This window comes from Rattus norvegicus, chromosome 2, assembly GCF_036323735.1.
Source record: "Rattus norvegicus strain BN/NHsdMcwi chromosome 2, GRCr8, whole genome shotgun sequence".
NCBI lineage: Eukaryota > Metazoa > Chordata > Mammalia > Rodentia > Muridae > Rattus > Rattus norvegicus.
In genome coordinates this window covers 63,340,584-63,353,828 of record NC_086020.1, presented here as the reverse complement: position 1 = coordinate 63,353,828, position 13,245 = coordinate 63,340,584, and the positions used below count along the sequence as shown (strand labels likewise).

The following is a 13,245-nucleotide window of genomic DNA, read 5'->3' as shown; positions in this document are numbered from 1 at the left end:
TCTCCTGGGGAAGGTTAATCAAATGCAATTGCCAACTGGCCTTCTCCATCAAAGAAAATTCTCACCTCCATTCCCCATAAATATAGAAAAATGATCCCTTTCACTCTTTCCTCTGAACTTCATTTTCTCCCAGAGAAAGTCAATAAAAACCATGCCATCTAGGGAGGAAAACATTCTCCAGCCTTCACGGGAAGTGACCTAACAGGGAATAATGACAAATAGGAGATGGTGTCAGTAATAAACGAACTTATTACTCGGTCCCCTAAAAGAGATTTCCAATATCGTGTACTTTGAGCTTCCAAAGAACTTGAGTGTAGGCTATTAATTGGTTCCAAATAAATCAAAAGCTTAGCAAATACCATCTACATAATCACATGGCTATTAAAAGGAGACGAAAGATCAAAGATCATCCATCCATGTACAAAGACTGAGACTCTCTTTTGGCCAAAGTAAGTAATGCCTTTCCCTGCTTCTCACAGGCAAATTAGCGTCCTATGAATAAATCAAAGCTCTTCTACCCTACCAGTTTCCATGGTTTTCCTCTCCTCGTTGTATAAATGGGTAAGTTAAGCTAAATTTCTCTCAAGTTCTCTCCATCTCAACAGAGACGTACCTCCGCCACACTGTAGACTCAATCACTAAGAAAAATAGTTGTAAAGATTCTTTAAATTAAATTTCAATGGCGTGTGATTCAAGGTGTTAGTCACAGTTCTGATGATCCCATATATAAAAATAGACTAAGTGTCATCAGCAAGATGCTCTTTAAATGTCTGATTGAGGCAGGCCAAACTCAGGAGTACAGGCATGTTTTTTTTTTTCCTGGTGTCAATTTGCATCCATCCATTAACTCAGGAAGTATTTGCTGAATATTTATTAAGAACCAGGTTTTTAAGTCATTATAGAGTCCTTTATTGAATGTGCCTGACTCATGCATCACCACCTTTCATTTCTGAATGTTTCTTAAAGAATCATGAAAGAATTAATTGACCCAATCAGGCCTTGAACTTGGCACTGGAAATATACTCTTCAATAAGGCAAAGTTAACATCACAGTAGTAGAGGAATCGCAGAGTTGTTAGGGCCTGGGGGGGTACAGCACAGTAGGAAGACAAAGGGTCAGCATATACAAGTCGTGGGGTTAAACCCCTCCCGAAGCCATCCCAGAATGAGTGGGGATTGGTACAACATAAATCTATGATACTTCTGTAACAGAATCGACAGAGGTTTGCTGGCAGCTGAGTTCACAAAATAAACCACCCTCTAATCCAAACCATGGCTCCTCAGCAAAGAAGGCACAGAGTTTTTCCCTGAAAACCGAGCCCCGACCTGAGCCAGGAGAGGTGGGGTCCCACTCTCTAACAGAAACAAAAAGGGATCAATTTGGAGCTAGGACTCCAAATGCCAACATTCCACCTGCTGTGTGGAAGAAGTCACATTGCCTCTGGAAGGAGTTGATCCCTGGAACAAAGGCAGAGCCAGGAGAGAAGACAGGGCTCTCCATGGCATCCCTCTTCTCCTTTTCAAGCCTGTATTCCTGCCCTTCCCCAATCAATTCTTCCCTCCCCCTCCCTCTCCCCTCCCCCCTCCCCTGTCCCTCACCCCATAGCATCTTACAGTATGGCTCTGGCTGGTATAGTATAGCACTCTGTTGTCTGTAGTCCAGGCAGTCTTTCTGCCCCTCCTTCCAACCTAGTCCTGGAACTAAAGGTTTACACTACCAAGCAAGTAAATGGCATTGGAGATGGCTACCAAGGTAAAAGCACTTGCTGCCTGAGCCTGAGCTGTTGTCCTGAGTTCAATCCCCAAAACCCACACTTTTTTGTGGCTCCCTAAAGTTGGCCCCTGACTTTCACGTATGTATGTATGTATGTATGTATGTATGTATGTATGCACAGAGACATACGGGCACACATGCAGTGTGTGCACAGATGCACCAAAACTAATAAACAAAATACATTGCATTAAGTTTAGCTACTTAGGCCAAGTGGAGTGGTCCACACTTGAAATCCTAGGACTTGGATGCAGGATCAGGAAGCTCAACATGTTGAGACCTGCCTGGGTTGCCTTGTCCCCATCCCCCAAACAACAACAATCCAAACAAACAAAAAGAGGAAACAAGAGCTGGAGATGCAAAACCTACCCTTGGCCCTGGACCCAATCCCCAGTACCAAAACAAACAAAACTATTTCAATAGCGCAAGTGAGAAGCTCGGCAAAGAAACTACTGGCATCGCTACTCCATTATCAGGGACAAGGTTTTAGTGTGTGTGTGTGAGTGTGTGTGTGTGTGTGTGTGTGTGTGTGTGTGTGTGTGTGTGTGTTGTGTGTGTGTGTGTGTGTGAGAGAGAGAGAGAGAGAGAGAGAGAGAGAGAGAGAGAGAGAGAGAGAATCAAAGGCATCTGGGAGAGTCTGGAGCAGAGGAAAGGGAAGCAGACTGGACCTAGCCTAGGGCTAGGGAAGGGCAGAGTGGGAGAGCAGTGGAGATAGAGAGACAGCAGGAGATGGAGAATAAGGCATAAGGAGAGAGACAGACAGACAGATTGATGGATGAATGGATGGACAGATGGGCGGATGGAGGAAGAGACAGAGAGAGAGACAGGGAGAGAGAGAAAGAGAGAGAGAGAGAGAGAGAGAGAGAGAGAGAGAGGGAGGGAGAGGAAAGGATGGAGGGAGAGACAGACAGATGGAGAGAGAGAGGAAGGAAAGGAGAGGGAAGAAGGGAGGGAGGAAAGGCGAGACAGGGAGGGAGACAGAGAAAGGGGGGGAGGGAGGAAGGGACAGTGGGAGGGAGGGAGACAGACAGAAAGACAGAGAGACAGATGGATGGGGAAAGACAGGGAGGGAGGGAGAGAGGAGAAAGAGAATAGAAAAAGATAGCAAATGTGGGGTGGACAGTCCTGTGGATTATGAGGCTCAGTAACTGGGGGAGGGAAGGGCCAGCATGCTTCTCTGGACTTTGAAATGTATAACAGGTACTTGTGATACTGAGGGAGGCTGGGCGCCAGCATGGGCTTTGATATTCTGATAGCTGCCACAGGTATGTGTCAATGGATAACCAAGGGAAATGACTCCTTTAGGAGATGAAAATCCAGTTCCTTACAAGTTCCTGAGGAATGCAGGCTTTTATCTAGCTTCTTTAGTGCGGCTTGAGCTCATTTCTGGATATATGGACATCCCAAGACCTAACAGAAGGCACAAAGGAGAGAGAACAAGCTTTCAACAAGGACAGACAATGAGTCTAGTTGTTTTCTTCTCTTTTGCAACTCAGGAGTTGTAAATATTTGGAGATGACCAAATTTGTTGCTCATTTTGGGTCATTTGCCCATCTGTATCCACTTGATTCTGGCCATGGGGTTGGGGTCAAAGACTAAATGACTCCCGAAGCCCAACTTACCCTCTCACCCTGACACGTGGTAGGGTGTAACAGCAGTTGTCAGAGGAAGAAAAGTTATTGCAAAAGTGGGGACACATTCAGAAAGGTTTCTTTCTTTCTTTCTTTCTTTCTTTCTTTCTTTCTTTCTTTCTTTCTTTCTCTCTTTCTTTCTTTCTTTCTGTCTTTCTTTCCTTCTTTTGTTCTTTCTTTCTCTCTCTCTCTTTCTTCTTTCTTCTTTCTTTCCTTCTTCCTCTTCCTCCTCTTATTCTTTTCTCTTTTCCCTTTCTTCCTTTTTTGTAGGCAGAGTCTCACATTATTCTTGGATGGCCTGGAACTCACCATTCATACCACATAGGGCCTCAAAACTCCTAGAGAACCACTTGCTTATGTCTCTCAAGGGCTGGGATTAAAGGTGTGCTCCCACTAAAGACACTTTGTCTTGCTACACGATCTTTCAAGTTCGTTCCTGCCATTGAGAATTCTTCAGCTATCCCTTCAGTCATAGTTTTCCTATGAACACTCATTTTCTGTGATCTTTCTCTAACCAGCAAGTCAAAGGCGTTCTCAGCCACTTGGCAATTATTCGAGATGACTCAAAACAGAGGTTGGACAGTTTCACAATACATGTTAAGAATCCTGAAATCTGAAATTTGAATTGGTCCAGAGAATGAAATGTTTTGTTCACAGGTGGAAAACTTCATGCCATGAATCTTGATTTTGTGTCAAAATAGTTTGAAATATTATATGCAGTTACTATCATATGTAGAAGACATATGGAAACCTCAAGTCAGCTGTATGGCGAGATGCAGATCCTATCCTAAGATACTATGGATATGCAAATGTTTCAAACTCATCTCAAATCCGAGATACCTTGATAGCAAGCATCTCGTGTGGGGCTGTTCAGCATGTTCTATGTGGCTATTAAGAATAGTTCTCCTACAGCATAGAGCAGTAAAACACTACAGCGAACAAAAATGTGGATCCTGAAGGGACAGAGACCAGGAATCATCCACTATAAGAATAAGCACTATCACTCCTCGAGGGCCGATTTGATTCAAAGATTTGTTTATTTATTTACATATAAGTATGGTGTCCCTGCCTTCAGACACACCAGAAGAGGGCATCAGATCTCATTACAGATGGTTGTGAGCCACCATATGGTTGCTGGGAATTGAACTCAGGACCTCTGGAAGAGCAGTCGGGGCTCTTAACCACTGAGCCATCTCTCCAGCCCCGGGCTGTCAATCTTTCCAAGCTTCAAAACCTTACTTTCCTAAGAACAGTTGAGCCATCAGACTTTGTGAACACAGAGTCCGTATTATCACAACAGCCCGATCCGTTTTTTGTCTGTTATATATATAGGTCTCCAATTAGATTCCCATCTCAAGCAAATAGCCATGATAATTTAAATTAATTTTGAGTAGCTTGAAGCTGACAGCCCTAGCATGAAAATAAATGCTTTTGTTACGGAAGTAATTTATTTACATGGTACTGGGAGCTGCCACCTCTCTGGGATCCCCTTTAATTTAAATCATGCAGAGGTGACATATTTAGAAATGGATGAGAAGTGGTCCAGAACCTTCTTATCCTTTCTCGGGGCCTTTTCATGCAGCCTCCTGGTTTGATGCTCTATTGACGGGAGAAGTGGAGTTTCACTTCCCTGCTGGTCAAGGAAATTTCCTGGAGAAAGAAGGGTTCCAGAAGCTTCTGGTGTGAGCATGCGTGTGTGTGTGTGTGTGTGTGTGTGTGTGTGTGTGTGTGTGTGTGTGCATTGTGCATGTTTTCGATCCGTACGTTCAACGTGGAAGGAGCTATACTGGAGACTGGCAGGGAGAAAGGAGTTATTTGGTTCCTAAAATGTGCCTGTATCTGGCAAGAGTACATAGTCCCTTCTCACCAGGCTGGGTGTTGTAACTCCAAGTCTTTGTTTTCCCCTTCCAGGTGTGAATGAGCCCAGGGAAGATGCTGCCACTGCAGAAGAAACAGCCGATTTCCATGTCATTTGCATGAACCCCGCTGTGACACGAACCAAGCAAGGACTTGTTAGCTACTTCCTCCCTTCCCTTGCTGAGCACTCCTGAGCCTTTGTTCCAGAGTGGTTTAATTGTGTCCTGTCCTTCTCTTGCAAACATCCCAGGCTCTCAAGAGGCATCCCTGAAGCTCCTCTGCTGGCCTGAACATGAACATAGGCAAAGCTGATGATTGGGAGCCTTCCCAAGGGACGTGGGTCCCCACGGGGTCCAGTCTCCTGAAGCAGAACCTCTCATGATGCTGGTGTCTGGGAGTGAGCACCATGCCCATCACCCAGGACAATGCCTTGCTGCACCTGCCCCTCCTGTACGAGTGGCTGCAGAACAGCCTGAGGGAGGGTGGGGACAGTCCGGAGCAGCGGCTCTGCCAGGCGGCCATCCAGAAGCTGCAGGAGTACATCCAACTGAACTTGGCTGTGGATGAGAGTACAGTTCCCCCTGATCACAGTCCCCCGGAGATGGAGATCTGTACGGTGTATCTCACCAAGCAGCTGGGGGACACTGAGACTGTGGGGCTCAGTTTTGGCAACATCCCTGTTTTCGGGGACTACGGTGAAAAGCGTCGAGGGGGTAAGAAGAGGAAAACCCACCAGGGGCCAGTGCTGGACGTGGGCTGCATCTGGGTGACAGAGCTGAGGAAGAACAGCCCAGCGGGGAAGAGCGGAAAAGTTCGGCTCCGGGATGAGATTCTTTCCCTGAATGGACAGCTGATGGTCGGAGTTGATGTCACTGGGGCCAGGTAAGCAAGGGGATTAGCACCCAGCCCGTGATTTACCTGTATCTTACTTGGGGCTATACCTTTAGAGTTCTGGTTCCCCTGGCAAGAAACAGGTGACTTTTGTGCCCCACAGGAAAACACACTGAGCCCTAGGCTCCCGTTGTCTCATAAGATGCCAGGAGTTAAGGCAGATGAGACTTGATTTTTCAAAGCTCACTTCCTAGAAATAAGCATGGATTGAGCAGCATCTATTGAAGTGGACATTGGTCAGCCAGTAGCTCACTGAATACCTGGTTGTTCTGTTCTATTGCTTTTTTGTGGTTTTGTTTTGTTGTTGTTGTTCAATTCATTAAGAACACATAGACTCAAAGCATTTCCCTTTCCCTGAAACTTGGGATAAAAAGAAAGCAAATACCATGTGAAACTATAACATAAGTACAGTCCCTGGAGTTGGGGATTTAGCTCAGTGGTACAGCACTTGCCTAGCAAGCGCAAGGCCCTGGGTTCGGTCCCCAGCTCTGGAAAAAAAAGAAAAGAAAAATAAAAAAGTACTGTCCCACTGACATAAACTATACCGTTCAGTCCAGCACCTCACTGGCAATCAGAACCCCAAGGCTGTGGTCATGAGTGGCTTGCCCATCACTTCACCTACAACAGGCATAGACTTCCAGAGACTCTAAGCTTGGACACCCATCCTGACCTGTGTTAGCATTCTATCTAAGCTCCACCCCCACGGTTACCTGGCAACAGCCAGGTATGCCTGACACTATAAAAGGGGCTGCTCCTGCGTCCTCACTCTCTAGCTCTTACCCTCTTTCCCCTTTTTCCCCCTCTTGCCCTGTTCCCCTCCCCCTTTCTCTCCAGGTGCTCATGGCCGGCCTCTACTCTCCTCCTCTCCTCCTCTCTTCTATTTCTCTACTTCTCTTTCTCTGCCCTACTACTCTCTTAACTCCCCTCCCTATGCCCTGAATAAACTCTATTCTATACTATAGTCCTGTGGCTGGTCCCTCAGGGGGAAGGGATGTCTCAGCATGGGCCCGCCAAGGCATCCCCTTTTCTCAGACCTCCATAGAACATATCACCCCTCTCCTTATCTTTTTATAAACACATCAACATGCTTATATGTTCTAACCACCCCCACCCCTATCCCCATCCCCTTCCCATCCTCTTCCCCATCCCCATCCCCAATATGGCAGGAAGTTAAAACAGGGCAGTTGGGTTGTTTCTCTGGTGAACCAGGCTTCCCAGAAACTCTGTCAGTTCAGAGATAAGCCAGGTAGGCTCACAGTGCTGAGAACAGCTGTTATGGTTACAGTTCATCCTGTTGAGAAGGTGAAGACCGGGCTGGAGAGATGGCTCAGTGGTTAAGAGCACTGACTGCTCTTCCATAGGTCCTGAGTTCAATTCCCAGCAACCACATGGTGGCTCACAACCATCTGTAGTGGGATCCAATGCCCTCTTCTGGTGTGTCTGAAGACAGCTACAGTATCTTCATATACATTAAATAAGTAAATCTTTTTTTAAGTCTTTTTAAAAAGAAAAAAAGAAAAAGAAAAGATGAAGACTGAAGCCAGCCATGATGAAAGTCACAGGGTGGAGTCTAGGAGCGACCCCATGCCTGTTTTTCCTTGCCGCCTAGTCTTAGCAGTGTACACGGTATTCAGAGGTTCCTGCATGTAGTGTTTTGAGCAGGAAAGTTCATACAAGGAGTGGTGTCCAGAGTTTTTATGGGGTTTGTCATGTGGGCCTGACCTTAGTCACCTAGTCTCTAGTCCCTCTAGTAGTAAATTAATACCACATGACCAAAAGCTCCCACATAAGCCATATGGTTAATATAAGCTATGTAACAGAGCTAAGCTCCCCCTAGACACCCAGAGGTGCTATCCTTGCATGGGATACTCCAAGGCCTGTTGCCTTCCAGGGCTGGTCAGAAGTGAGCCTTCCTTTGGAATGTGTGTGGGTTGGACGCTTCAGACTTTCTGAGCTCACGGTCTCCTATGCACCTGGAGTCCTAGGCACCCTCTGCCTCATAACAACCCAGAAGTTAGCAGGAGAGGATCGGGAGACTAGCTTGATTTTTTTTTCAAGGTGCACTTCCTGGTCCTTTTTGAATGATTAAAAGACACACCACTTACTAAGTAGCCTCTACCAGAGTGAACATCTGTACACACACACACACACACACACACACACACACACACACACACACACACACACTGGGCACTTCACTCAGTTCCTAATCACTTGTCTATATGAGAAGCTTAAATGGGAGAGCTCTACCATGTTCACCTTGCCCAAGATTACCCAAGTAAGAGAAGACAGAACTGGGATTTGAACCCAGGTACCTTCACGATTTTTTCCACCTTACCCTGGAATTACATCTGGAGTTTTGTAGTCTGGTGCATAATTTCATGGATGGTTTATGGCTGCACAAAACTCCTCTTTAGTATAACCACAAACAGCAGGAGAAACAGAACAAGCCAATGAGGCTTCTTTCTACGTAAACCAACAAAGAAACAGGCCTTTTGCCTCATCTTGTAAAAGGAATGACATAGATTAGACTGGTTTTGCATTATAATAATAAAATACCTGAGGGGGGCTACTTATGAATGAAAGAATTTACTTAGATCATAGTCCTGGAAGTTTAAGACCAGGAAGCCCTGTAGGTTTAGACTCCTGTAAAAGCCTAATGGTGAGTCAATCTCACTGAGTAAATATGACCCTGACATATTCAAGGTGACTGGCCAAATGACACAGGGGCATGCCATGCAGTAAAGACTAGCTGAGTATCAGCTCTAGCCAGCAGCAGCCTTAAGTCCCCTCTGCCTCAAAATTATGTGTAAAAATAAATTTAGGGTGGTATAGTCTGAAACACACAGGAACATGTTTGTCAATAGACAAGAAGCTAGGGACAGAGGTCCCATCTTCTCTTTACATATCAGTCTCCCCAGTTGACCTAAGGACCTCCCACTTGGCCTTATCCTTTGGTCCACAGCACCAGCCAATATTGCCACACCAAGGACCAGGCTTTCAACGTACAAGCCTTTGGGAGGCAGACCATACCCAAGCCGTCACAGAATTCCTTTGGCCAACCTAGGTGCTACTGCAACTTGGAGAGTAGACTGGGAATCTTGGTACAGGGGTTTCTCGGGATCTGAGAGGATTGTTTGCAGGATCCCCAGTGAATACTGAAGTCTAAGAGTGCTCAAGTCCTTTATATAAGTGATGTAATATTTGTCTCTATAATATGCGTAGCCTTCTGTGTACTACTATCTCTAGACTGTCTACAATACCTAACACAATGTAAATAGTTGTTGTCTGTGTTGTTATCTGTATTATTGTGTGCTGCTTAAGAAATAGTAGCAAGGAAAGTACTCAGCACAAATGTGAAGTGTTTTTTCGGTTAGTCCACAGTTCATTTAGTCTACAGATGTAGAGCCTGAGAATGTGGAAAGCTGACTATTACTGGCATTTTAAAGAGTTTTGAGTGTTTTCAAGATGTTTTCCCACTCATTATTGGCAATTTCTACTTGGATATATGAAGATTTGTCCTAAGAAGTGTTGAGTAGGAACTAGTGTTCTACTAAGACACATACAACATACCTCTGAATCATATCTAATATAAGAAATTCTTTGGAGCATCTGGAGCATCTGGTCTACCTCTCAGGTTTGCTTCGGAATTCAAAATTGTTTTTTGTGGTATAATAGGTTGACTTATATCCCTCTCCCCCCAATTCAAATGTTGAAATCCTAACTTGCAGTGCCTCAGAACACAGACTTTTTCAGAAGTAAGACCATTGCCTATGTAGTTAAGATGAGGTCATACTGAAGTCCAGGTGGATAATGCAATATGATTGTTGTCCTTATCAAAAGCTAATTTGGACACCGATACACAAGAAAAATAACATGTCAAGACAAGTTATGCTATCACATACCAAAGAACTGCCAGGAGAGAGGACTGAAGCAGATTTGTCCATGGCACCAGGGGAAACCGGCTCTGCTCACCTCTTGATCTTATACCCCTAGTCTCTAGAGCTGTGAGACTATAAGTTTCTTTTTCTTAAGCCAGTCAGTTTGTGGTAGTTTATTAACATACCCTTGGGAACTAACATAGGTGTACTCTGACCTTCACCGACTTCTGTAAAGCCCTGTGATAACTTTAAAGGACTGTGTGGGTTTAGGAGGAAGATGCTTCAAGAGTTGCCTATGTTGAGTGTGGGAGGACCAGGTGCAAAATGTAGAAGATGAGATCACGGTTGCTTATTTCAAAATTGCGAGCACAGCCATGGGTGGCTTTGACAGCCCTCTTGTATAGAACCACACATCCATGGAACCCAGGCATATAGGAGCCTCCCGCACAGCTGGTGCTCGTATGGTGCAGTTTCCTTCTAGTGCCCTAAGAGGTTTCTGAGGGACCACAGCTTCTTCCTTCTTCTATGAACTTTAGAGAACATTCTGGAAGAGCAAGGAATATCAGTCACACGTGAGGTCACCTCCCCCCTTACATGGCAAAAGCCTCTGTTTATAAAATCCTTGGCCCCCATTCTGGAAAAAACGGGATTTTCCAAAATGTTCCGTTTACTTCTGTTTGGTGTGGGAAGAAATGGGGAAGGTTTTTAGATTAGTTCCTACAAGGACTATTTTGTAACTCTAGTCACCCCCTCTACTAGCTCTCTATAAGTAAACCAGATCTGTTCCCTGGAGACAGATTATTCCAAATTGGTAACAAAATGTGGAATTAATTAAGAAGGAGCCCACGTACCCAAACAAAAACAAATGGGCCTTTCTGAAAAGAAAAGGGGCCCACGTTTCATTTTTAAATTTTTTTTCTCAGAATGTGGACTTTGGAGATTTTTATAGGTTAATAAACGTGAACATAGCACAGTACAGAGGGCACAGGTCTTCAAGGGAGTCGTTCTGGCTTCCAGAAGCCTGTGACTGTGGGCGAGTTCCCTTGGCACAGGAGACTGACTCTGTTTTCCTAATAAGAGCTGCATGGTGGGTGAGAGAAGATGATTTATGTACACGGTGACTATGTAGCTGGCACAAGGAAGATACTCAGTCCAGAGGACCTTTTAGCACCTCACCCGTTCAGCCTTGGGCAACCTGAACCCACAGCACATGTCACAACAGAGAATAGGCCTTTGAGTTGGAAAGAAAGAACCTCAAACCCTGCCAGCTTCCCAGCCACAAAAGAGACAGTAGTGACACTGGTCCCCTTTATCCACAGACAGTCCCTGACCCTGTACTGATGGGCTATTTCCTAGACACATATATTTATGGCAAAGTTTAGTTAGCTACTATAAGTGATATTTAAATAGAACGATCATAACAAATTACTATAAGTTACGTGGATGTGGTGTCTCAAAATATCTCACAGTCCTGTAGGGGTTTTTGTTGTTTGTTTTGCTTTGTTTTGTTTTGTTTTCTGAGCATCTTGACCACAAATAACTGAAACTACGGATAAGCGGTGAGCTATTGTCCTCTGCACCTGCAATGGTCTGGGTGCTGGCCACTTAAGTCAGAGACACTGACACATGCAGGCACAGGGTCTTCCGTGCCTCAGCCAGACAGTGCCTGTGTGTTCCAGGAGTGTGAGGGGTCTGTATGATCCCAGAAGAAAATCTCATTGAGCAAATATGGCCCTGACATACTCAGGTGACCAGCCAAGTGACACAGGGACATGTCATATAGTAAAGACGAGCTGAGTATCAGCCCTAGCCAGCAGCAGCCTTCAGTCCCCTCTGCCTCAAAATCATGTGTAAAAATAAATTTAGGGTTGGTATAATCTTAGACTCTGGTTACCCATGGCAACCTTGAGTTCTGTCTGGATTAAAGCAGATTTAGGCAGAGTGTCAAGAGGGTATGAGAAGGTGTTACGTGGAGAAATGACTGCAGGTGGTGATGTAGTAAGAGACAGAGAGAAAGGAAAATTCTCCAATTATAGCTTTATAATATGGTCCCTGGGGCCACTTAGCACAGGGTCTTGTCTCCCTGCACGTGTGCCCAGAGGCACCTTGTGCTCCACACAAGACTATATATATAGTAAGAGGTGGCCATCCTGATGACCTAGAGGTATTAGGGAAAGGTTAAATTATACTCGCCACGCTCTTTAAGAAGCTGGAGAAGCATGTAATGCACTTTAGAAAGATTTCCATTGCAGAAAGTTAAAAGGGAAACAAATTTCAGCATTTAAAATTCAATTATGTGGAAAATTCGCCTTGTGGAACAGCCCATCCCCCTAGGATGTAGTGTGAAAGAAGCAGCCCATGACCCACGCCAGTGCCCAGCTCCATTCTTTTCACCCTGCGGCCTTCTGCAAGTTCGTCTTCATGGCGTGGTTTCTGGAATCCCTTCAAGCTCATTCAAGTCCTACTATCTTGTATCACAGAAGAAACTGAGACTCGGGGGAGTTCTTTCCTGAGGTCATCTATCTTCCCAGAGATCAAGTTTATTCCCTTTGACTCAGATTCAATAACTTTTATTTTTCAATCCTATAAATAATAACAAATGACATTGGATAGTTTTCTATCGTCTATGATTCATGATCAAAACAAATAAAAAATTAAGTGTTTCTACATGTTTCATGTTAAGAATCTTCCATCTCATGAGACTGTAGCAACTGCATGAGCAGAATCTTTGCTCCTGTTGGAAAGGAGCACTGAACTTGCCCTCCCTTGGCTTCTAAGCGCTGGCCAAGGCAGTGGAGAATCTGAGAGCCGTTGTCTGCCATCTTGTGGTTGAAATCAAGCACTGTGAGAGAAAGTGCTGGGAGCTGTCTGTCCCTGGAGGCAGTGTGCTTCACAGCTGTGCTATTCAGGAGACGGTTATGACTGCGCTCTCTGCTGAGTCACCCCTCCTAAGCCACACCGACTCACCAGAATGTGAACAGGACGCTGCGTCCCCAACTTTCATTCCTGGCCCCCAGGTTCCCACAGAAGATGAGACAGTGAGAGTTGCATGACCCACCTTGCTGAGCTCTTCAAGATGAATAAAGAGGGGGTTCCCAGTGTCTCTAACCCCAGCCTCTAGTTTCTCTGTGTAGCCCTGGCTGTCCTGAAACTCACTCTGTAGACCAGGCTAGCCTCAAACTCAGTCTGTCTCTGCTCCTGAGCGTTGGGATTAA

At 45.2% G+C, this 13,245-nt stretch overlaps 1 protein-coding gene across 7 annotated transcripts in view; it reads left to right on the top strand.

The window, feature by feature from the left end:
* Window positions 1-13,245, top strand: part of Pdzd2 (PDZ domain containing 2) — a 385,871-nt gene that overhangs the window by 143,692 nt on the left and 228,934 nt on the right. For all 7 annotated transcript variants that reach the window (XM_039103091.2, XM_039103090.2, XM_039103085.2 and 4 more), the window contains one exon: window positions 5,313-6,140. In XM_039103091.2, coding sequence (XP_038959019.1) covers window positions 5,665-6,140 — 476 coding nt within the window. In that variant the 5' untranslated portion in view covers window positions 5,313-5,664. The remainder of the gene's footprint in view (window positions 1-5,312; window positions 6,141-13,245) is intronic.